This window comes from Suncus etruscus, chromosome 16, assembly GCF_024139225.1.
Source record: "Suncus etruscus isolate mSunEtr1 chromosome 16, mSunEtr1.pri.cur, whole genome shotgun sequence".
NCBI lineage: Eukaryota > Metazoa > Chordata > Mammalia > Eulipotyphla > Soricidae > Suncus > Suncus etruscus.
The window spans coordinates 38,402,124-38,427,314 of NC_064863.1; the positions used below are offsets into that span (position 1 = coordinate 38,402,124).

A 25,191-nucleotide genomic window follows, 5' to 3' on the forward strand; every position below is an offset into this window, starting at 1 on the left:
CCAGAATGTAGAGGAATTATTCTTTGGGGGCCATATGTAGTGGTGACTAGGTCACTTCTGGTTGTAATTTGAGGACCATATACCATATTGGGGTCCTAGGGACTGAACCAGATTTGGACATTTGAAAAAACATACCTTAACCTATACTATCTCTTGAGATCCATGATTTTTAATTTTTTGAGTAGTCTCCAAATTAATTTCTATAGAGAAAATTTAATTTATATTTCACCCACAGTGAAGGAAGGTAATTATGTATTTATTGGTACCATCATTTATAACTTATTATAACTGTTCACAACATTTTTATTTCAGACTGCTAAGAAAAGTGGGCATTGTGTGCATTTGTATTTAATTTAAAGCATTAGGTAAAGAGCCTGCATGTAGCAGATGTTCAAGAACTGTTTATTCAGTTAATGAATACTCAAAAGAGGAACCAGGATGTTTTTATTTTTGTTTTTAAATTTTTATCAAGACTGTTAGATATATATTCTAAGAAAATCTCTAAAATAATTTTTAATAGGAGCATGGCCAGAAATGCTGAGATCCCTAAGATGCTCAGGTATGGTGATTAGGACCACATGTGATAGGGAACTTGGAAGTGTCTAACAGATTTGTAGGAAATTACATTTTCAGTGAAATGACAGAAACTCAGCATTGCTAACAACAAGGGCATGAGCATGGCCGAAGGAACTTCCTAGCCCTGCCTTTAATCAAGACTCTAGTTCAGATGAGAGTCAGTCAGGTGACAGGCTGTAAAACAGAAATTCCAGTTAAACTATGACAGGTTTCCTGATCATATAACACTATGAGATAATAAATGTAAATAATACTGCATTAATTTGTATCTAATACAGTAAACTTATCAGTAAATATATCAGCATAAGTTTCATTTTTAAAAAAATTGAATGAAACTAGTCCTTTTACAAGTATCAAGCTACTTATTACGCAGTTCTCATTTTATAAGCAAGTCAGATAATTTATCTGAGAAGACAATCTCTTGGCCATAGTGAGCATAGAGGAGGCTCTTAGTGTTAGATGCACTATTTCTCCCGAAATCATTTATTTTGACAAGGTGAAGGAGAAACATTAGATTGATGCAATGAAACTACATGATACCAGAGGGTCTACAGCTAATTTTTTTCAGAGGGAAGGAAAGCGCCAAGTTTCTCCACTAAAACAGATTCAGAGATTCCGCAAGTCCTTTTTTTCTTACACACACAAGAGACATGTGTTTAATTGCACAAGCTGCCTGTTTTCTCATGTTCTATCTAAAGTACTTATCTCAAGTACTTAGTGTTTACTTTTCACTATAAAATTAAGCCTTTGGACACTGTAATGTCAATGAATATCCCCAGGAACTACTAAAATATTGCAAATGAGTGCAACTAAAATAATGCTGCACTTTTAATGAGGCACAGCAGAAGCTTCTGAAGGGAGACCATTACCTGAAATGCAAAACCACTTGATTTTCTGGATTCGCCAATAACTTCTGCCAGCACTTTTTATTGCAGATATACACCTACTGCAGTTAGCAGGGATGCTTTTGAGTTGAATTCCCTAGGCCTTTAAACCTTTTATATTTTTTAGCATTTTTTACTTTTTCTTGTTTCTTGTGCAAATTTCAAAATGTTTGCTCATCATAGCCTTTACTTTAGATGTGGTTATTTATTTCCTTGAAAGCTCAAAAGAATTTCATTCCAAAAATGCCAAAAATAAAACAAGAGGTAGAAGTAAAATGACTTTCTGAAGGACAAATGAAATCACAAAAAATTTCACTCCATTAAGAAATACTTATAAAATTTCTGTAGCATTTTTGGACTTAGAAATGAACTTAGAATGGGGTCCCTTTTATAAATATTGTAATTCTTCTAATGGGGACTTATTGCTGTTCAATATCTGTCATTTACTTCTTTTAATATTTCTTTTTAGCACCTTATTTTCTTTTAAAGAAAATCCTAGTAATGATTTCCACCAGAATGCTAGCACATATTTCAGAAAAAAACACTGCTAATATATCTAAGTCATCTTTTATTAAGGCTTCTCATTTAGTTTTTGTTCTGTATGTTGGGTCAGAACATTTATCCAGTTGAAACGCACCTAATCTTGGGGTAAGAGAACTAGTACAGAGAAGAGGGTTCTTGCTTTGCATGCGGCTGATTCGGCATCCTATATGGTCCCCCAAATTGCCTAAGTGTAGAGTAAATACCAAAAGTAAGTTAAGAGTAACACAAGTTGTCTAACCATCCCCCAACCCAAAATAAAGAAAGCAAAGAAAAACTCCTAACTTATGCTTCCCAATGTTTTTGTTTGTTGTTGTTATTTTGGTTTTTGGGTCACACCCGGCAGCGCTCAGGGTTACTCATGTCTCTATGCTCAGAAGTCGCTCCTGGTAGGTTCAGGGGGGACCATATGGGATGCCAGGATTCAAACTACCGTACTTCTGCATGCAAGGCAAACGCCCTACGTCCATACCATCTCTCTGGCCCACTTCCCATTGTTTTATGAATATAAAAAATATACATTGACGTTGATCAAATTACTTCTAAGAATGTTAAATTTTTAGAGCTAAGTTTAGTGAATCTTTCCTTTTTTTTTTTTTTTTTTTTTTTGGTTTTGGTTTTTGGGTCACACTCAGCAGCGCTCAGGGGTTACTCCTAGCTCTATGCTTAGAAATCATTCCTGGCAGGCTCTGGGGACCATATGGAATGCCAGGATTCGAACCACGGTCCTTCTGCATGCAAGGCAAACACCTTACCTCCATGCTATCTCTCCGTCTTAATGAATCTCCCTTTCTAAATTAAAAACAGATGCTGGAAGAGTACACAGTATTTGGAATTTTATAAAATAGATGTCTTCTCTCAAGCCTGACAGTTCACAGAGCCTGGGATTCTCTAGGAATTATAGAAAGCAAGAGACGGAGGAACAGAGGAGTTGAGCTATTCCCTTGTTCTGAAATGGTGCACAAGCAGCACATTTTATTAGGTGTAAATCTGTAAAATGGGTCAGCAAGCAGCTGTAGATAGACTTGAATCTGTGAAAGTACAAATGCCAAAGGCAAGGCAGTCAATACTTTCTAAATTGCTGGTTAATAAATTGCACCCAGGAATTTCTGAATCATTATCTTTGTTCTTTAGGTCTTGTATGTTTTATCAGAGGGTCCAAAATCAAAAGATAAATTGGTTTCATAAGTGTTTTATTTAGGAATACTATAGAACAGCATCATAAGTGTTTCAATAGTACAGATACAAACCACTGCTTTTCACCCCATAGCCCTACTTAATTTCTCAAACCAATATTTATGGTTTAAATATGCTGATTAGAAATCAGAAACTATGAAAGCTGATTTTTAAACTTTGGGTTTTTGAGAGGCAGTTCTAACTCTTTCTATATGAGCTAATTTTTACCTTCTGGGCAAACCTAGATTTTTTTTCCCATTCACACACTTGTACTCAGATTGCCATCATGTACGTATGGAACTTTATTCCCCACTTTCTAGCAGTTTTCAAAATGACTCTCTATGGGACAAGAAGATATCACAGCAATTAGGGTGCATGTTAGACATTAGCAGGCCCTATTTAATTCCCATCCTATTTAATTCCATCACCCATCATTCCTGGGTGCAGTCCTGAAAGCCTTCACAGAACTGCCTGGGTGGCTTGTGTAACTCCGGGACCACAGAGACAGCAGCAATGCTTTTGCATTGTAATGCTGGCCTAGTTATCCATCCCCCTCCCTCACCCCCACTCCATCCAACAATAGAATGCAATAAAATAAAATGCTAAAGTGCCATATTACCTCCCTGCCTGAAATCTTTTGGCAGTGGCTGTAATTATCTAATAAAGTCCTCCCAGCAGTAGTCATATCACTATCGCTGACTATGTAGAGAATACATTTCAACTTTTAGATATAAAAAAACTATAGTGGTTTTATGTTCTTTGGAAGGGGGCTAAATCCCAAATCCCAAAGTTGTGCAGTAAAGTCTACATGTGCCAAGTTAGATGTTATCATTCACTTGTCTTTTAATAACAAAGAAGTGAGGGAGCAGCACAGCAAGAGGTGAGGTTTCCCATTGGCTGAACCTCAGCTCTGCTGCTATCTGTGTATCCATATGGCTTTCCCTAAGAAGCCTGGGAAAACAAAAGGAGGAAACTGAATTCAGACACATTTATTTATTGATTGATTGATTGGTTTTGGGGCCACACCCGGAGGCGCTCAGAGGTTACTCCAGGCTCTGTGCTCAGAAATCGCTCCTGGCAGGCTCCAGGGACAATATGGGATTCCGGGATTCGAACCAGCATCTTCCTGGGTCAGTCGCTTGCAAGGCAAACGCCCTGCCGCTGTGTCCGGCCCCGTAATCAAACACAGTTTAGGATCAGGGACTTCCGCCCACGTGATAATCGCACCAATCGCAGGGGCACGCAGACACCCTGACGTCATGACGTTACGTACGTAACCGGGCCATGGGACGTTCCCGGGCGAGTGCGGGAAGCACAGCGTTGCCCATTAGTTCGTCTCTTCGCGTTGTCTCAGGATCTCGTGGAATCGGCTCCGCGGGGCCTTCAGTGGCGACAGTGTGGGAGAAAAGCGAACCGCGGGGCATGGCTTTCTCGCTTCTCGGGGCAATTTCTTGACCCGCCCCGAAGAATGTGGCTCCTCACGGGTCGGGGATGGCGACGCGCCTGCGCACTCGCTCCGCGGGCCACGGCGGTCGCGTCTCCCGGGCGGCCCCTGATTCCGGATCGGCTGTACGGCTCTGCTGAGCGCAAGGTGACCGGCCGCTCTGTAGTCTACTGCAGGAAGATCGAGCCGAGATTTGGGGTCCAGCGAGGCCTATTGCTTCCCTGGATGACCTTGAGCAATTACTCACTTTTTGGTTTTCCTAATCGATTCTGTGCAACCTGCAATTTGCTGTATCTTTGTGATAGGAGGGATTAAGACGTTCCGTAGCTTTTATTTTATTTTTATTCTATTTTATTTTGCACGTTTAAAGCACAGTTTTACACGTTCGGGCCTAGTGATGTGCTTGGCGTGCGCCCTTTTATTGATCTCAACTTTCCATATGACTACTCTGCAAGCATGCAAACTATACTAAGCTCAGAGTGAAAGAGACTTCAAGTTTTTGCAGAAAAAGTAAAGTCATTGCAAGTTAGTAGGGAAAATGACTAATAATTTCTGTCCTTTTTTTCTATAATACCCGTTACTTAAAATGAACTAGTCCATAGGATATGTATGCCCTGTACTCCAACCTGTATACTTTGCAGAATTTCATTAAAGTGAAGTTGTAATGCTGTTGTTTGTTTTGCACTGGAACACTTGAAAACAAACGAAATGCTTATTTGAGCTTTTGTGTTATAGGGCAATTCCACACATATACACATCTATAGTATACTCGTGTTTACATAATACCTTTTATGAAATATTGATCTAGTTGAAGAAATGTTTAGAATGCAGCTAAAATGACTATTTTACATGAATGCTGCTTAGCATTTGTAGAGTCAGCAAAACATTGAGCATTAAAAGCGAGGTGTTTTTCCCTAAACTTATGAAGTTTAAGTCACAAATAAAATCTTATTTTTGTTTATGTGCTTTTTGGTGGGAGGGAGGTGAATTTAATCCCCAACTTTTCTGTTGCAAGAGTCTTATTGAGAGGCTGGAGCGGTGGCACAAGCGGTAGGGCATTTGCCTTGCACGCACTGGCCTATAGACGACCAAGGTTCAATCCCCTGACATCCTATATGGTCCCCCAAGCCAGGAGCTATTTCTGAGTGCTTGCCAGGAGTAACCCCGGGTGCTCCTCCCTCCAAGAAAAGTCTTATTGAACCAGATACTAAGAACTTTTAAGGTGGTTGAGAGTTATAGGTGTCTTGTGTTTTTAAGAAAAATTCGGTTACTTCTTTGATCTTTTTGTTTTGTTTTGGTTCCAGCAGCGGTCAGGGGTTACTCCTGGCTCTAAGCTCAGAAATCGCTCCTAGCAGGCGATTGAAACCACCGACCTTCTGCATGAAAGGCAAACGCCTTACCTCCATGCTATCTCTTCAGCCCCTACTTCTTTGATCTTAAGGCAGGAAACATTCTAAAGGATTTTGGCGCAGTCATCTTTGCCAGTGAAACTGATATGTTTCTATTAGTCTTGTAATTATCATTATCAAGGGAAATAATAAATGACATAAATGTTAGTAATAATTGTTTAAAGAAGACTAAAGTAATATTTTTGATTTAGAATACTCATTTCATGAAAACATTGTATTCAAAATGTAATCCTTTTTTTATCTAGGAAAAAATTGACATGTCTGGATTTGCTGTTGAAAATACTAGAAACTTCAGTATCATTGCACATGTAGATCATGGCAAAAGCACTCTGGCTGACAGACTCCTGGAACTAACAGGTATTTTCATTATACATTATATTCTTCATTGATGGCCACAAGAAAAGAATAATTTGATTTTGCTTAAAAATCGTGTGGTTTCCGGGCCCGGAGAGATAGCACAGCAGCGTTTGCCTTGCAAGCAGCCGATCCAGGACCAAAGGTGGTTGGTTCGAATCCCAGTGTCCCATATGGTCCCCCGTGCCTGCCTGCCAGGAGCTAATTCTGAGCAGACAGCCAGAAGTAACCCCTGAGCACCGCGGGTGTGGCCCCAAAAAACAAACAAAAAAATCGTGTGGTTTTAATTTTGTATTTGATTTTTTTCTCCTCCAAAAGCTCAATGAGATGTGAATAAGTGTTTGTGTTCATAGGAACAATTGATAAGACAAAGAATAATAAGCAAGTTCTTGATAAACTGCAAGTGGAACGGGAAAGAGGAATCACCGTTAAAGCCCAGACAGCCTCTCTTTTCTATAACTGGGATGGAAAGCAGTACCTGTTAAATCTCATTGATACTCCAGTAAGTGGAACATTATTTGGTCTTTTCTGTTAAATTAATCATGGAATACATAAACAATTATGTATATAATCATGGAATAATATAAACAAATTCTTTAGTTTCTGAACCAAATATTAATAGATCTAACTTCTTTTGTTTTTTGGGTTCTGTGACAAGCACATCTGGGGAAGCCATCTAACATTTTATTAGGTATTTTTTTAAATTTGTCATACTGTTTAAATAACTTAATGTCATATTTAATGTATCAATAATTGTTTTCCAGGGCCATGTTGATTTTAGTTATGAAGTCTCCAGGTCACTTTCTGCCTGCCAAGGTGTGTTACTTGTGGTCGATGCAAATGAGGTAGGTAAATTTCATTTTCTATGATATGACATAGCTATTTATGACAGTTCCCTTAGTTTAGACAGTTCCCTGTGTTTGTACAGGGGTTTAGGTGCTTGCTGGCACATAGCTGACGTTGGTTTTATTCCTGGCATATCTGGGAAACCATTTTATTTTTTTAAATCCAGAAGTCTCTCAACACAAAGCTAGGAGTAAGCCCTGAGCACACCCAGGTGTGGCCCCAAAACTAGAATAATAGTAATAATATTCTGGAAATAGAGTTTTTGTTTTTGAGGGAAAGAAATGATTGGTTGTATTACTTAACTAACGTTTAAAACTATTTAAACCAAAAACATGTACTTTAGTTATTTGAAGTTTTATTGCAGTAAAGCATTGACTAATTGTCTTTTAAAATGTTTAAGGTGAGGGCTAAAGATGTGGCTTTTGGGCCACATCCGACTACATACAGAAATTACTCCTGGCTCTGTGCTCAGAAGTTGCTCCTGGTAGGCTCGGGATCATATGGGATTCCAGAAATAGAACCCAGGTCTGTCCTGGATCAGCTGCATACAAGGCAAACACCCTACTGCTGTGCTATTTCTCCTGCCCCAGTGGCCAAGTTTCTATCCCTGGCACTGCATGGTCTCTGAGCATCAGCTGAAGTGACTCAAACATCATGCTTAGAGTAGCCCCTGAGTACCACTAAGCATGACAGTCCTCCTCCCCAATTTTTAAAAATTAATAAACTACTTGAGATTGTTGTATTTATTTTTAATTCAAGTACAGTGTCATTATATATACACATCTTACAAAATCTCCCAGCTGCATTGAAGTATAGACACCATACTTTATCTTAGACCTTAATTTTTTTACCCCCCAATTTTATTTTTGATGAAAATGTGTAATTGGTCATGATTTATAAGTTTTGTAATAAGTAATAGAACGACCATCTCAATGTCTTGTATCTTGAGTTTTCCAGGGTATTCAAGCCCAAACTGTAGCAAACTTCTTTCTTGCCTTTGAAGCACAACTATCAGTAATTCCAGTTATAAACAAGGTAATTATAATGAGGAAATAAATGCTTAGTATTATACATAAGTATACTTAGTGTTTGAATATCACAATAAATAAGTTCCTCAGATCCAGTGTCCACTGTAGGGTTGGTGGGAGAAAGAACAGGGGTTTTTCTTCACTACCACTAAATAACACTTGGGGTCAGGAATTCAATTCAGTCTTTTTTTTTTTATAATCTTGACATAATCTCACTCTTTTAACCAGAAAAGATTACATACACATTGATGGGGATTTAATCAAAATAATCTTCAGCATTTTTATTATAATAAAATAATTTTTATTTTTTTAATATCTTTACTTATAAGATTTGATTAAAAACATGATTGTAGTTGGGTTTCAGTCATATAAAGAACTCCCCCCTTCACCAGTGCCCCAAATCTCCCACCTCCCTATCCCCCTCCCTGCCTGTATTAGAGACAGGCTTTCTACTTCCCTCATTCATTCACATTGTTATGTTAGTTGTCAGTGGAAAGAGTCTCAGATTCTATAGGTTCCCACAAGACCTCCCCTTGCAGCTGATTCTCCTAACTTCATTCAGGTGCTAGTCTTTAACCTAGTCTTTCTTGGGCTTCTGATATTTCGGTAACTTTTTATAGATTAGAGTTTCTAAAGGCATACTGAATTTGAGGTAGTTGTTGGTCTGGGATTTTTGCCGGGGGGGGGGGGTGCGCATACCTGGTGCAACTCAGGGATTACTCCTGGATCTGCTCAGAAATTGCCCCTGGCTTAGGAGGACCATATGGGACGCCAGGGGATCAAACTGAATGAGGTCTGTCCTGGGTGAGCTGCTTGCAAGGCAAACACTCTACAGCTGTGCTTTTGCACTGGCCCTTGCTCTGGGATTTTTAACCTCTACTTTTAACTATTAACTCAAATGTTCTTCAGAACCTCTTTCTTATGTAACTAATTTTCTAGAACTAAACTTAGAAACATTTTGCTTACTAAATGAGCTGTATATTATGTAGAGGAACAGCCATGTGGAAGGGAAAGGCTATTTGCATATGTTCAGCAACTTGGAAGCTTTCTGAACCCCTTTGGAAATTTCATGGAGGCTTAATTATATAGATGTGATTAACAAATGCATTAGCTTTTAGTCATTGAACTTCACTGTTAACCCCCTTTATTCTCTAGGTTAGTGAATCTGAATTTTCCAACCTTCTATTTCACTTATGGTCGGATCTGCTGACAATTGGCCCCATCCTTAGATGCTTTCCAAAAAAACTTTTTTCCCAAAAAAATCTTAAAGTCAGTACCATAGCAAGAGATGCCTTAAAAATTCCAGGTATAGAGACCGGAGAGATAGCTTGGAGGTAGCATTTGCCTTCCATGCAGAAGGACAGTGGTTTGAATCCCAGCATCCCATATGGTCCCCTGAGCCTACCAGGAGTGATTTCTGGTAGAGCGTAGAGTCAGGATGAACTTAGTGCTGCCAGATGTGACCCAAAAACCAAAAAAAAAAAAAAAAAAAATTCCAGATGTGTTGGGAGTTTGTGTCAGAAATATATTTCTTAATAATACCACACAAATCGAGCATTTGTTAATATGAGGGATCTTCAACTATTTCACTGGTGGGAATTATGTTTTTGAGTTCCATATGGTAGAATTGTTATTCATTGCCTCTAACTCTTGCATTGAGTATAAAAAATAGTTTCCTTATATTACCATATTTTCCGGCATATAAGATGACTTTTGAAACAAAAAAAGTCCGAGTATATCCCGAAAAATGTTTCAATATGCTGCTAAACAAAAATTGTCTGAATATTGCCACAAAATAATTTTCCACCTTGATCCTGCACCAATCACAGCAAGGCTGCTCGGACCACCTCTAACTCAGCCAATCCAAGCAGGCTTTTTATGCATGCAAATTAGACAATGTTCTGGACCCGAATCTACACTGTCAAAAGCCTGCTCAGATTGGCCAGAGTCAGAGAGGAAGTCTATTACAGTATAATCTTTGAACCTTTGCTTGCTGTGATTAACTCACTGTGGTACATACAGTTGCAGCACAGGAACGTTCTGTCTGATACAGCGAATGTAGGCTTAAACTTATGTTTTAACTGCAAAATTAGGGGGTCATCTTATACGCCGGCAAATGAAGCAACATATACGCCGGTATATGAAGCAACAGAGAATATGTTTGTAGAATAGGGTATTAGAGCAAAATATTTCTTATGGTAGTATATTTATGGTGAGAAAAGAAATATGTGATCTAAAAGGAAACAACATAACAATAACAGAGTGAATAGTTAAGTACTACTATAAGAGACAAACATCAACCTTTATCTTTAAAATTTTCTTAAATTAAGAATCTTAAAAATAGGGCAGGAAAGATAGCATGGCTGTAGGGCATTTGCCTTGCACTCCGTTGATTCAGGACAGAAGGTGGTTTGAATCCCAGCATCTCATATGGTCCCCTGTGCCTTCCAGGAGCAGTTTCTGAGTGCAGAGTAACCCCTGAGCGCAGGCTGGGTATGACCCCCCCCCAAAAAAAAAATATCTTAAAAATCATTGCATTTAAGTATATTTTTGTTCAAATTTAAGAGAATGAATATTAATCTTAAGTAAAATGGCTTAATGGTATGTTAAAAGTTAATAACTTACAAAACCAGTTTACATGGTATTAATTTGTAATTCATTTTTGAACAATTGAGTAACTAGTAAAAAGTTATATTTTTTCATATCTAGATTATCTTTGTTTAAACTTTATCGAGGCTGTTTAAAGTGTATGTTCAATAATAATACTGTATATATTTAATATTTTATGATATTGTGTGTATGTCTCTTTTTTAAGATAGATCTGAAGAATGCTGACCCTGAAAGGGTTGAAAAGCAAATTGAAAAGGTATTTGATATTCCAGGTGATGAATGTATTAAGGTAAGATGTCTTTTATTCAAAGACTTGGTTATACTTTTAAAAATCTCATAAATTATTCATATAAAGTTCATGGTATTTGGGGCCGGAGAGATAGCACAGCAGACAGGCATTTGCATTGCCAATCCAGATAGACCTCAGTTTGATTCCTGGCATCCCATATGGTCCCCCAAGCCTGCCAGGAGTGATTTCTAAGCGTGGAGCTAGGAGTAACTCCTGAGCGCTCCTGGGTGTGACCCAAAAACCAAAATAACAATAATTAATTAAAAAGTTTGGTATTTTATTCAATTCCATCATTTTATGATGTTTTTTAAAATGTTCTTTTTTATTATTATTACATTTGTTTCTACTCAAAAAATCCTTATAATATGGTCATAATAAATAGGAATTAGTATAGATCTGATTAGTTATTATTCCAAGACTAAAATATAGGCCTTTTGAATTCCATTTCTATATTATTTTTGCATATCACTTTTGTCTCTAGAAATACTCTGAAGATCAGATTCACATTAATTTTAGGACATTCATGACTATCATTTGTAGAATTGATAATGATTTTAATAAAAGAGTTAACAATAGTAAACGTTCTTGAGAAACAGCTTTTATTTATATCAAAGTTGACACTATTTAAATTTTTAATTTTCAATTTATCTTTCAATTAATGGTTTGTATATAAAATAAGTGCTGCATGATTATGCAGTAAGTATGTTAGTGTAGCAACATGTGTTCATTTACAATCATTTACAGGGACAGAAAATTTAATGATGAAGTGTGTTTTTTTTGTTGTTTGTTAACTTTGGCACATAAATGTAAACAACTTGTGGTAATCACTAAAATAAAACTAGTTTTAAGGCTAGATAGATAGGACCATAGTTAAGGCACTTGCCTTTTATGTGACCCCAGTTTGATTCAGGATACCACATAATAGTCCCAAGCACTGCCAGATGTGATCCTTGAGCACAGAGCCAAGAAGCAGCCTGTGAGCATTGCTGGGTTGCCCCAAATTCTCTCTGTCCATCAAAAGGAAACAACAAGAAGTAGTTTAATTCTTGGCTACATATAATATACACATTAAATTTAATGATTTTTTTTATAGCAAATGACCTTATAAGGTAGTCCTGGAGTTAAGAGTTTGTAAGTTGGATTGTGTTAAAGAACAATTTAAGAACAATTGAATATTCTAATTTTAAGAAAAATATTAACAAAATTCCTTGAGCTGTTTATTTGGTTTGTACAATCCAGGCATTTAACAGTGATTGGCTAGGTAAGACTTGCATCATTGTGTTTCTATTCTACTTAGGGGAGGCACTCATTAATTAAAAACAAAATGCATGGGATTGGAGAGATATATAGTGGATTGGGTGTTTTTCTTGAAGGCTCCTGAATCGAAACACCACATTTGATCTCCACTAGCCTGCCTTGAGTGATCTCTGAGAGCAGAGTCAGGAATAAGACCTGAGAGCACCACTGGATATGACTCCATAACATTGCAAATCAAAAAAAAAATGCAATAATTATTGAATGAAGCAAGGAAATGCACTCAAAAAGTTGAATTACTCCATTTTGAATATCATACTTAAAAGTGAAACACCCCCCCCTTTTTTTTTCCTCAGTTAGGTGATACATGATGTAAGATCTGAAATGATGCTTCTAGGGCACTCTTTTTTGAAGTGAAACTTGAAAAGCAAAGAATTGGGAAAAAATTGTTCCAGAAATTTCTGGAAAAGCTGTCTTTGTAAGGAGAGAGAAAGCAAAGAAGTTGTAAATATAAAGTGCATCAATTCCAAGTGAATTGATCCTAAAGAAAAATGAATGGACTTCAAGGAAAATAGTCTTGTATAATCTGAGTGATAATTGCATTCACTAGCAGACATGTCAAAGAACCACTTGGAACTATCATTACACATTGAGATTGTGATTATGAATTCACAAGAAACCAATCATACCAGTTTCTTGACATTGTTTTTCACCAATAATACTAAGTGACTTATAGGCATATAAAAGTCTCATAGTTGAATACAACCACAGTTGGATTTTTTGCCCCTGGCTTATGATAGGGAGAGAATAGAATTAACTTTTAATTAACTCTTTTCATAGTCTCACCTGGGAAAGATTGGAAAAGAAGGTTGTCATCCACTTAATTGTTCATTTCTAGGTACACAACAAATTGAGACAGGCAAAATGTGCATTGTCACTTCTCATTTATCAAATGCAGAATTTGAAACTTGAGGATATTATTGATTACAGTCATATACTGTCACTATTCTTAGCTAGATATTTTGATCTATTCACTGCTCTTTGAATATCCTTTTGCAGCGTAATCTAAGAGCCACACAGTAGAAAATAGGACATTTTTATCAAAATACTTTGTATTTTCTCTTTTATTGGTCATCAAACATTCTTGTATGTTTCTTTTTGGTATGATTTTTAAGCAGTTACCAGGGTAGGAAGACAGAATCTAAGCTTTAATTTTTTTCACATACACATTTATAGATTTCTGCTAAACTTGGAACAAATGTTGAAAGTGTTCTTCAGGCAGTCATTGAAAGAATACCCTCGTAAGTATTTTACTTTTATCATTCTGTTTATTTTTAATAACATAAAGACCATCAATTTAATCTTTTACTGTAGCTCCATTGCTATGGCAAATATACTATGGTCAGTGATATAAAGGTTCTGTTCATTTTTAGAAATATTTAGAAGTAAAATTTGGCAAAGTATAATAATAGAAAATAATCAGGATTATAAGGGTCTCTTTCTAATAATTGCCATGATAGAGTTGCTATCTTTCTAATTCCATATATTTTAATAACAAGCATATTTTAAATTTAGAATGTAATTTTTTTAAAGTTACTACTAGAGATTGCATTAAAACGAATATATAGGGGGCCGGAGAGATAGCATGGAGGTAAGGCGTTTGCCTTTCATGCAGGAGGTCATCGGTTCAAATCCCGGTGCCCCATATGGTCCCCTGTGCCTGCCAGGAGCAATTTCTGAGCCTGGAGCCAGAAATAACCCCTGAGCACTGCCGGGTGTGACCCAAAAACCACACACACACACAAAAAAAAAAAAACGAATATATAGGGCCAGAGCCAGTAATAGCACAGCAGCAGGGCATTTTGCCTTGCTCATGGCAACCTGGGACGGGCCCAGATTTGATCCCTGACATCCTATATGGTCCCCCGAGACTGCCAGGAAGGATTTCTGAGTGTAGAGCCAGGAGTAACCTCTGAGTGCCACTGGTGTGGCCTAAAACCAATAAATATATAGACTCAATACCTTATTTTTTAATGTAGATAATTACTTTAAGTATAGTGGTCACAAAAAAACAAAATATTTTATTTTTATATTATTTTCAGTCATCAGCCTTTATTTACTTAAGCTTTATAAATAGGAGTTTAAATAGGAATTTTATTGTGGCATTAATATGAGTGTTGCTTTTTTGTGTGTGTAACATTTTTATATAGGCCTAAAGTGCATCGTGAAAATCCTCTAAGAGCTTTGGTATTTGACTCCATTTTTGATCAGTATAGAGGAGTGATAGCCAATGTTGCATTATTTGATGGAGTGGTTACCAAAGGAGATAAAATTGTATCTGTACATACTCAAAAAACATACGAAGTCAATGAAGTAGGAATTCTAAATCCTAACGAGCATCCGGCTGATAAGCTGTAAGTAATCTGCATTAGTAATTAAAACGCACTTTTATGTTTTTTTGTATCTATATTCATCTGGTATGCTGTGAATGATTCCAATGTAATAAAATATATATAAAAATATATATAAGGTATATTTTTAAAAAAGAAATTGAGATTGAAGCAATAGTACAGAGAGTAGGGCATTTATCTTGCATGCAGTAAACCTGGATTTGATACCCAGCATCTCATGGTCTCCTGAGCCTTCCAGGAGTAATTTCTAAGCACTGAGCCAGGAATGATCCCTAAACACCACAAGGGGTAGCTAAAAAAAAAAAAAAAAAAAAAAAAAAACACACACACACACACAAAAGAAAGGTGGGGGGGGGAGGAAAAGAAAAAAATCTCAGGAAAGACAGAAACTTGATTTATCATAACTAATTTTGTGATCTGGTGTAGACAAATGGATATTGCAACATGTCTATTTGATATGAATATCAATTTTGACATTGATGCTTTTTTCATTTTAATTAATGCTAGTCTTCTAAAACTTCCTAATTTTTTTCATCAGTGTGTTCATGGTAAAACTCTGATTAACTAGAATTCATCGCTTGTGGCTAATACCAAGATAGGATACATTAGAAATACAGAGTTCTGAGCCAGAGTGATAGTACATAAGTAAGGTACTTGATGACCTGGATTTAACCTCCAGCACCCCATATGTTTCCCTGGACACTGACAAGAATGTCTGCTTTGCTCAGAGCCCAGAGTAAGCCTAAGCACTGTTGGGTATCACTCAAAAACAAATAACAAAAAAACCAACTTGAGTTCTATGTTCATCCATAAAGCATATTTACTAATTGTCTACTACTTCATCAGTTCTCTAATCACTGTTGAGATAGATTCATGGGCCCAAAGTTGGAGCTTTCGCTTCTTAGGTTTTTGTTTTTATATTTGTGGAAATTAAAATGTTTAATCCTATATAGCATTTAGTTTTCTTTAGACAGTATCATGTTATAGTCTAAAAATAACTATTTTTGTTTATAATATTTCAAAACAATTATTTAGTCACTATGGATTACAAAGTTATTAATGACTGGGTTTTAGGCATACAGTGTTTTAACACTTGTCCCTTTAACTGTGTCTCCTCCCTTCACCTGTGTTCCTTGTTTTCTTTATACCACCAACCTAACTCCATTACAGGTACTTCCTGACATGTTTTGACTCTTCCTGACATGTTTTGACTCTGTGGTTTACGTAGGATTTCATGCATAACACTTGACTATCTTTCAGCTTCCCTCTACTCCCCTTTGTACAATCTCTACAACCATTCCACTTCTCTACAACCATTGTTGTAGTGTCTTTTTTCCTGTGTTATCCATTCCCATGTCCCCAGCTTCCTACTGAAGGCCAGTTCTCATGCCCTCATTTTCCCTTCCTTTTTTCTTTGGGCATTTGTTGTTCTACTTTTCTTATCTTTTTTTTTCTATTTGAGAGTCATAAAGTCTCTCTTCATCTTACTTCAGTATTTTAAAAACCTTGGTATTCTGTCATATATTCTGCACAATAACCATTTAGCATAAAGCTTTTAAATTTTGTTGTTTGCTTTTCTTTTATAATGAATATTTAGGCAAATTTGAAATTTGTTGAGTCTATTTTCATCATCATTAAATATTTCCTTTCCCCTTTTTTTCTATACAAAGTATATTATATTACAACTCACTAATATCCAGTGTTTTAGTTTTCTGCACTTACTAGTTTCGCTATATTTACATATAATTTAGAAGCTATATAAGGTAGAGCAAGTTATTGCAATCTTAGGCTGGTTGTCACGCAGTGATCTCTTAAAGGATTGTACGCATGGTACAATGCTGACAATTTTGAAAGAGTTGAGAATTTATGTATAAGCAGTACTCGGATAATGTTTTGTTTGAAAGAGGGATTATTGCCTGGAAAAGTTGCGTTACTTATGAGTATGCATTTGAAACATTGAAGTAGTAAATATGTCCGTATAATGATTTTATTTAGATATGCAGGACAGGTGGGCTATCTGATTGCTGGGATGAAAGATGTCACTGAAGCACAAGTAGGAGATACTTTACATTTACATAAACAACCAGTGGAACCCTTGCCTGGCTTTAAATCAGCGAAACCAATGGTATTTGCAGGTGAGGAGCTCACAAATTCAAAAGATGAAAGCAAAAAAAATTTTTTAACAAAATTTATGTCAAAAATACTAGAAATACTCATTTTAAATAATAATTCCAGAATATCTTTTGTGTGTGTGTGTGTGCGCGCGCACGCGTGTGTGCATTTTGCTATTTCCATTATCATTTAATTGTTTAAATGATAATTTAACATTTAACTGATTTAATTTAATTGTTTAAATTATAATTTAAATGATAAATGTTTAAATGAGAATCATTTTCTAAAATATTTAGGACTTATGAATAGGTTTTATTTACTTGAGTTGGAATGCCATGCCCTTTTATGCAGGGATTGAACTGGGGTTGGTCAAGTGTAATACAAGTGCCCTACACTCTATAATATCCCTCCAGTCCCAAGAAATTGGTTTTTTAAAAACAGGCTCTCTAATAAGTAAAGGAACATAACAATATGAATTTCTTTCTTGTTTCCCTGAACTGTTCATTTTATTTGACCGATATTTTTACTATGGTGTTCTAATGGCAAATTATAAATAACTATTCTACTGTATGTCTTCTTAGTTTGCCTTTAATTATTCTACTGTAAGACAAGTCAGAATAGTGTTCTCACCTAATTATGAATTGAGGAGCTTTTACTATTATGTTGTGATACATAAATAAACTCTTGATAGAAGAAAGCTCAGCAGGCTATTTTGTGCTGACATTCATTCGGCCTTTGATTTCCTTTGTGTTTCTCACTGGGAATTAAGAACTTTATTCACTTTAAACAAAGAGTAATTTATATTTTGGGGAACTTTGGAGGTAAGAATTGAAGTGTCAGAAGAAAGAGAATCTGACAAGTCAGAATTTCAGTTTTGTCATTGAATCGAAAAAGGTAAATCTTAGTATAAATGTCATATTTAGCTTGAGAAAAAGAAGAAGTCAATGTGGTTTAAATTTCAATTTTGTTTTTTTTTTAATCTGTTAATGTAAGTTCATTTGTATTTGTGGAATGCCATGTACTTTTGCTTACTGAAAACAGACATGATACATTTTCCTAATAGATCTAATTCCCATAATTCTTTTTAGATTTCTCTATATTTTTGCAAAAGCATACCATCTCCTGGAATATCAATTCATCTGTAATTTTTTTTGGGCTATAAAACTTGCAAAATACTCTGGTGCTATGGTAACTTAATTTCATTAAGGCATGCAAATTGCAAGGTACTTTGATACTATGGTAGCTTAATGTTCATTTTTTTATTTTTAGTACAGTAATATTGCTCAATGAAATACAGAAAAGTAAAAAGCTAAATGATAGATTTTGATCTTGGGGCACTGCATATTGTTAGTGCTCTAGACATCTATTCACATGTGATATTAGAAACCATTGTGTCCCTAGGAATGTACCCTATAGACCAATCTGAATATAACAACCTGAAGAGTGCAGTAGAAAAACTGACTTTAAATGATTCCAGTGTGACAGTTCATCGAGACAGTAGTCTTGCCCTTGGTGCTGGTTGGAGGTAAGAGCAAATTGGATTGTAGGATTTAATTTTTATTGGAAATTAAAGTTTAGATGTTAACTCTTGGAGATTTCTTAGGATAACTTCATATTAGTGCAAAGTAGACTCAATATATTTATCTTCCTGTTTCTTGTAAATCATATTCTATGAATAAGTTTCACAGTGATATTAAATGTTTAATAGAATTCCAATGATAAGCTTCATGAAGTTATGTTACATCTAATTACAATGGGAAATTGCCTGAATGACTACTTCATCTCCCCCTTAAGATAACCATTATCAAAGAAAATAGAGGCTAGTAGTCAAACATTTTTCCTTTCAGTTTTTTTTTCCCTTTCAGGTTGGGATTTCTTGGACTTTTGCATATGGAAGTTTTCAATCAGCGGCTAGAACAAGAATATAATGCTTCTGTTATTTTGACAACCCCTACTGTTCCATATAAAGCTGTTCTCTCATCAGCAAAATTGATAAAGGTATTGTGAGGTAGCAGTCAAAGATAAACTAAACTAAACCAGATGTGTGAGGAGTATGCCAGAGGAAAACTCCAGATTATAAATTGCTGAGAAAGCATTAAGCCTAAATATTTCTGGATTTAAACTGAATTATCTTATTACCAGTCAGGAGTAACTACTTTGAAAACAAATCTTAAGTGTAATTTTAATTACCTTAATAAGACTATGCTTACTGAGAATAAAAAGTATTTATTCATAGTGATAATAGTATTCTAAATGGACCGTGATGGTAAAGAATAGTTTGGCCATAAGTAAATTTTTCTTATAAAGTATGAACCACACATTCCTACATGTCTTTAGGAAATTTTAGAGTTCAAACTAATTGTAAAGTGTTTTATTATAATCTAATTCAATAATAATCTAATTTAAGGTAATCTGATTTACGATAATATGATAATCTAATTTAAGTATTAACTGCCTTCTATAAATATCTAAAGGATTTTTGTTCATTTATTTATTTTTCATTTGGGGGCCATATAAGATAACACTCAGGGATTATTTATGGCTCTATGTAGAGCTCAGGAAGCCATAGGGGATGCCAGTATCAAATCTAGGCTGGCCATATACAAGGTTATTGCCTTAGCCATTGTACTGTCTCTCCGGTTGCAATCATATCTAAATATTTTTCAACAGTATTTATTTAGAGAATTATAATGCCTTTAAGAAGCAGATTAAAATATCATATTTTATACATTTCAATAAATAATAGTAATCATAATATATTAATATTATAATTTGGGGTTATGATATAAAACATCATAAGATAATATTCTAACCTTTAGGTATTTTCTGTTTTGACTGATACCAATAAATTCAATAACATTCTAATCAATTTTATAAAGTTTATAACATTGGTGATTTTTCTTAGGAATACAGGGAAAAAGAAATTACAATCATCAATCCCGCACAGTTCCCTGATAAATCAAAAGTAGAGGAATATTTGGAACCTGTTGTTTTGGGAACCATTATCACACCAAATGAATTTACTGGAAAAATACTGATGCTTTGCCAGGTATAAATATAATTCAGTTTAGTAAAGGTTTTGGAAGATCAGTTCTGCAGAGCACATTGAATTTTTTAAGAAATTTTTATAAAAACCCTATTTTACTGCATATATACTTGTTTTGTTTTGTATTTGGTCTACACATGGCAGTGCTCAGGGCTTTCTTCTGGCTCTATGCTCAGGGATCATACCTAGTGATCTCTTAGATACTAGTAATCAACCCATTAGCCTTGTGCAAGGCAAGTATCTTACAAGCATTTCTCCAGCTCCTGCATATATAATATATAAAGTTTTTTCAATTTTAAATAAAAATGGGTCCTGAACTTTTTATTATTCATGTTGTTACTTAATTGATATTTTAATATGGGAAAATTTTGATTAAAGGGCATTTAATTTTGCTGTAGGCTGACATGTTGTAGTGTACAAATGGCTATAATTAAAGTTTTTAAAAGTAGCTAAAAATAGCTGAAATACTTTAATATTGGAAGGAACTCTCAAATGATGACTGTTGGACTTGATTTTCAATTAACATAAACTTAGATTTGGTAATTTAATTTATCTGGACCTACAATTATTTACAAAAAATAAATAAGCTGTTTGATTTGGAAGTTAGCATTTAAAATGTTGTTACTTAAGTACAAAATTTCCATTTTTAGAAATATTACAGATTTTAATTAGACCATTAAAAGAAATATTCTCCCACTATATACTTTATTAGAATTTAATTTTAATTAATGTATTTTCATACAGATCATAATTTAATATTTCTTTCTACTCTTTTGAGTCTCGAAGAGCAGCTCAGAAGAACATGATATTTATTGATCAAAATAGAGTTATGCTTCAGTATCACTTCCCTTTGAATGAAATTGTGGTGGATTTTTATGATTCTTTGAAATCCTTGTCATCTGGATATGCTAGGTAAGTGAATTGTGGGAAATTGAGGTACCTTGATAATTCCTTGTAAAGATTGACCAGCAAGGATATTCTAAAAACTACTTAATAATTTTCACCTTTGTAAGATCACTGAAAAATGTATTGTAAGGTTAGAAAGACTCAGAGCATCCACTTAATTCTATTTTCTACTCATATAGAGCCACTCACTTGAACTGTATATGTAATATTTTGATAAAGTGGAGTGATAGAAGATGTTAGAAAAAGATATTTGAAAAAATGAAGTTTCTTGGGATGTATGAATGTGTTGTGTTTTTTTGTTGTTGTTGATAGTTTTGATTATGAAGATGCAGGCTATCAGACTGCTGACCTTGTGAAAATGGATATTCTGTTGAATGGAATTATTGTAGAAGAGCTAGTAACTGTTGTACACAAGTAAGTTAAAGAGAAACAAAATCATTTCTAATATATTTTTTCATTTCTAATATATTTATATCTTGATTACTCACATTTTTATTGATAGCTACATTTCAAAACCTTTAAGATAAACTTCATTTTACTTGTTTTTCCTTCCATTCTTTATCATATTTCTTTTTTATACCCTAATATATGGTATGGGGACCGGAGAGATAGCATGGAGGTAGGGCATTTGCCTTGCATGCAGAAGTATGGTGATTCGAATCCCAGCATCCCATGTGGTCCCAAGCCTGCCAGGAGCGATTTCTGAGCATAGAGCCAGGAATAAACCCTGAGTGCTTCCGGGTGTGACAAAAAAAAAGAATATATGGTAGGAAGAAATGTTTCTTTTCCTAGGTAAAATCAAGTAAAAAAAATTACTTCAATTGTGAAATTTAGAATTGAGAACAAGAATTTTTGTTATAAAAAAAATGTATGATGAAAAATGAAAGAACTTACATGTTTAAGAAATAGATCAATTAAAATAAGTTACGAAGCAGCCATATGCAAATCTACTTTAAGCATTTAAAGCAAAAAGACCATTAAATTGAAATTATAAAAAGATAAGTATAAGTATGCAGAAAAGTATATATGTGTAAGCAGTCAGAATATTTAATAGTTTATTATGAGTATGGGAATAGGCATCATAAATTGGTTTTTATTCTGTAATGTATATTTTGCTTGATTTTCTGTCATACTATTTTTATTACCAGTATAGTTTTTATTGTAGGAGATATTTATAATAGTTTCATTTGAATCTCCTTAGGATCTTGATACTGATTATGCATATGACTAGAAAGATACATTGAACATTCTTATTTAAGTTGTGTAAATAGTTGCATTTTTATCTCTATTTTTTATCTCTATTTTAGAGATAAAGCATACTCTGTTGGAAAAGCTATTTGTGAACGTTTAAAGGATTGTCTTCCGAGGCAGCTCTTTGAAATAGCAATTCAAGCTGCTATTGGAAGTAAAATTATTGCAAGAGAAAAGTAAGTTGGAACTAATTTTAGCTCCTAGATTGATTTTAGAAATGACATGCTATTTATAGCTCAGGCTAAAGCTATTACATGGGTAATGGTGGAATTATATTTCACTTTTTATACAGTTTTGGGTAAACTTTATGCCTTTATCTATAATGAGTTTTACTTCTTTGCTTTTATTTAACAACCCAGTGCTGTTAAACAAAGCTTATTCCTTGCTCTGTACTCATGGATCTTTCCTGGCAGGATGCTGAGGCAACCTTATGTGGTGCCAGGGATTGAACTCAGTTCAACTGCATGTGAGGTGTGAATGTTATCCGCTGTAATATCTCTTTGGTCTCTATTTTCCCTAACTAACTAGTTATTTTGTATATAATGAATACCTAGAGATTAGGTTGTTAACTCTGGAACATCCTGCAAGTATAATTTAAATGGAAAATAATCATTTTAATTTAAATGTAGCTATTAGGTAAAGAATATTTTATATTATTGGGTTTTATTTTGGTGTGGGGGAGAGCATACTTGGCAATACTCAGGGTTAGCACCTGGCTTTGCACCCACGCGTTGCCCCTGGCAGCACTGGGAACTAGATTAGATGCCAGATATCAAACAGATTTGGCTTTGAGCAAGACAAGAACCCTATCTGCTGTACTATCTTTCTAGCACCTAGAAAATACTTCACTTAGCTTCACTTTTTTTTGGGGGGGCCACATTCCATGGTGCTTGGGAGTTACTCCTGGTTCTGCATTCAGGAATCACTCCTGGCAAGCTCAGGGGACCATATGGGATGACACAGATTGAATCCAGGTTGGTCATCTGCAAGGCAAACACCTTCCCCATTGTGTTATTGCTCTGGTCCCTAGAGACTATTTTAATGAAGTTTTTTCTCTTTATGAAAAATATAAGAATGAAGTGATTATATTTTTAGAAACTTAGCTTATTAACTGGTAAGATATAGTTTATTTTTTAATATTTACTTTGAAATAGATTTTCTAAAAGCAGTATTTATATTCATTACTCTTGATCATATTTACTTGAGTTAATAATGAGATAACTATTTTAAATTAATATTTTGTAAATAGTAATTTTTAGGTTGAGACAGTCTTTACTTAATTATACTAATCATGGTTATAACATACTTACATATGACTTAGTCAAGATTACATATGAGCCTTGACTCTTTTCTTAATAAATGGTATTTTCTTATTCACTTTGAATTCATTTTTGTATTTGATCCCAAATACACAAAAAGCATTTAAACTTTCAGTTTTCTCTGTCAATTTTATACTGATAGAAAATGAGCAATCTAGTATTTTATAAAGATAAAATTGTTTTTTAAATTTAGTTATTTTGTAAAAAGATAATGTTTTTAGGAATTTGGGTCCTTTGTAAAAAGTATAATGAAATTCTGTACTTACATGCAATTTTCTCTTTTACAGTGTGAAACCTTACAGGAAAAATGTTTTAGCGAAATGTGTAAGTGTCTGTATTCTGCTTTGTAGTATCACGAGTTTAAAATCAAAGGAGCTGTATTGGTTACCATTGCTGTTTCTTGGTTTTTGGTGTGTTTTTTTTTTGGGGGGGGGCAGGGTGTTGGTTTTGGTTTTGGGGCCAAACCCAGCAACAGATGCTTAGGGGTTACTTCTGGCTTTGCTCTCAGAAATTACTCCTGGCAGTCTTGGGGAACCCTATGGGATGCCAAGGATTGAACCCAGGTTTGTGCATGGTAAACACCCTATCTGCTGTATTTATTACTCCAGCCCCCGTTGCTGGTTTATATTCTTTATTTCATATTCAAGTTTGCTGCTTAAAAAATAGAAATTTCATTTGTCTCTAATAACATTTTCATATTCTTAAATGTATTTTCATCTTATTTATAAACATTACCTTTTATAAATGTTAAATATTTAAGAACAGTTATGATCAAAATAACTACTTGAGCCATACTCTAGTGCTCAAGGTTTATTCCTGGTTCTGCATTCAGAAATTACTCCTGGCATACTCAGGGGACCATATGGGATGCTGTGGATCAAACCCGGGTTGTCCACATGTAAGGCAAAAACCCTACCTACTGTACTATCACTCTGGTCCCTTAGAATAAAATATTTTATTAATTTATGAGGAAAATTTCTAAAGACAATGGCTGTTACTGTGGTGTTTAGACTGTTATCTCCCTTACTTTGCTGAGTTCTATCAATTTATGAAATTACATTAAAAGAATTCAATGTTGTCTTCTCAAAATTTTATCATAAGGACTAAGCATCTTTATGCCTTTATGAGCTTCTTTTAAGCTTTAGTCGTGCATCAAAACATAAAGTTAAGGGCCGAGAGATAGCATGGAGGTAAGGCATTTGCCTTGCATGCAGGAGGACGGTGGATCGAATCCCGGCATCCCATATGGTCCACCCCTGAGCGCTGCAGGGAGTGACCCCCCCCCCCAAAAAAAAAAAAAAAACCAAAAAAAAAAAAACAAAGAAAACATAAAGTTAGTCAGTATATAGCTAATTCTTCCTGGACATTCATAATGCAGCATATTAGGTTTTCTAAGTCTTCATCCTCATCACAAAAAATTAATAAATAAATAAAAAGTGTTACTCTTTGAGGAGGTAGGAGAAGAAATTTTCAGATTACTGTCTCTGGGATAATCGTAAAGTGGTTTTAACAATGCTATTGCGTTTTTCTGTGAAGTGGTTTAGACTCTCAATTCTCAAAAATATTTTTCAGTATGGTGGTGATATTACTCGAAAAATGAAACTTTTGAAGAGACAAGCAGAAGGAAAGAAAAAAATGCGGAAAATTGGCAATGTTGAAGTTCCCAAAGATGCTTTTATAAAAGTCCTGAAAACACAGCCTGATAAATAGTAATTTGTGGAACATAAAAATTGTGC

At 34.9% G+C, this 25,191-nt stretch overlaps 1 protein-coding gene across 1 annotated transcript; it reads left to right on the forward strand.

Moving 5' to 3' along the window:
* Window positions 1-4,527: 4,527 nt before the first annotated feature.
* On the forward strand, window positions 4,528-25,191 carry GUF1 (GTP binding elongation factor GUF1). Its single transcript, XM_049790128.1, has 17 exons — window positions 4,528-4,767; window positions 6,275-6,386; window positions 6,737-6,885; window positions 7,148-7,228; window positions 8,187-8,264; window positions 11,073-11,156; window positions 13,647-13,711; window positions 14,621-14,824; window positions 16,817-16,956; window positions 18,335-18,458; window positions 18,799-18,931; window positions 19,839-19,982; window positions 20,758-20,891; window positions 21,198-21,299; window positions 22,193-22,312; window positions 23,743-23,779; window positions 25,028-25,191. Exons 1-17 carry the CDS (start codon window positions 4,645-4,647, stop codon window positions 25,163-25,165), a joined length of 1,968 nt encoding a protein of 655 aa, XP_049646085.1. The 5' UTR covers window positions 4,528-4,644; the 3' UTR covers window positions 25,166-25,191.

What these genes read in the sequence shown, in the direction of transcription:
- GUF1 (XM_049790128.1), top strand. Translation starts at nt 4,645, where the DNA reads ATGTGGCTCCTCACGGGTCGGGGATGGCGACGCGCCTGCGCACTCGCT. An exon ending in GAGCATCCGGCTGATAAGCT is followed by an intron (nt 14,825 to 16,816) that starts GTAAGTAATCTG and finishes GATTTTATTTAG; the next exon opens with ATATGCAGGACAGGTGGGCT. An exon ending in AAAATGTTTTAGCGAAATGT is followed by an intron (nt 23,780 to 25,027) that starts GTAAGTGTCTGT and finishes AATATTTTTCAG; the next exon opens with TATGGTGGTGATATTACTCG.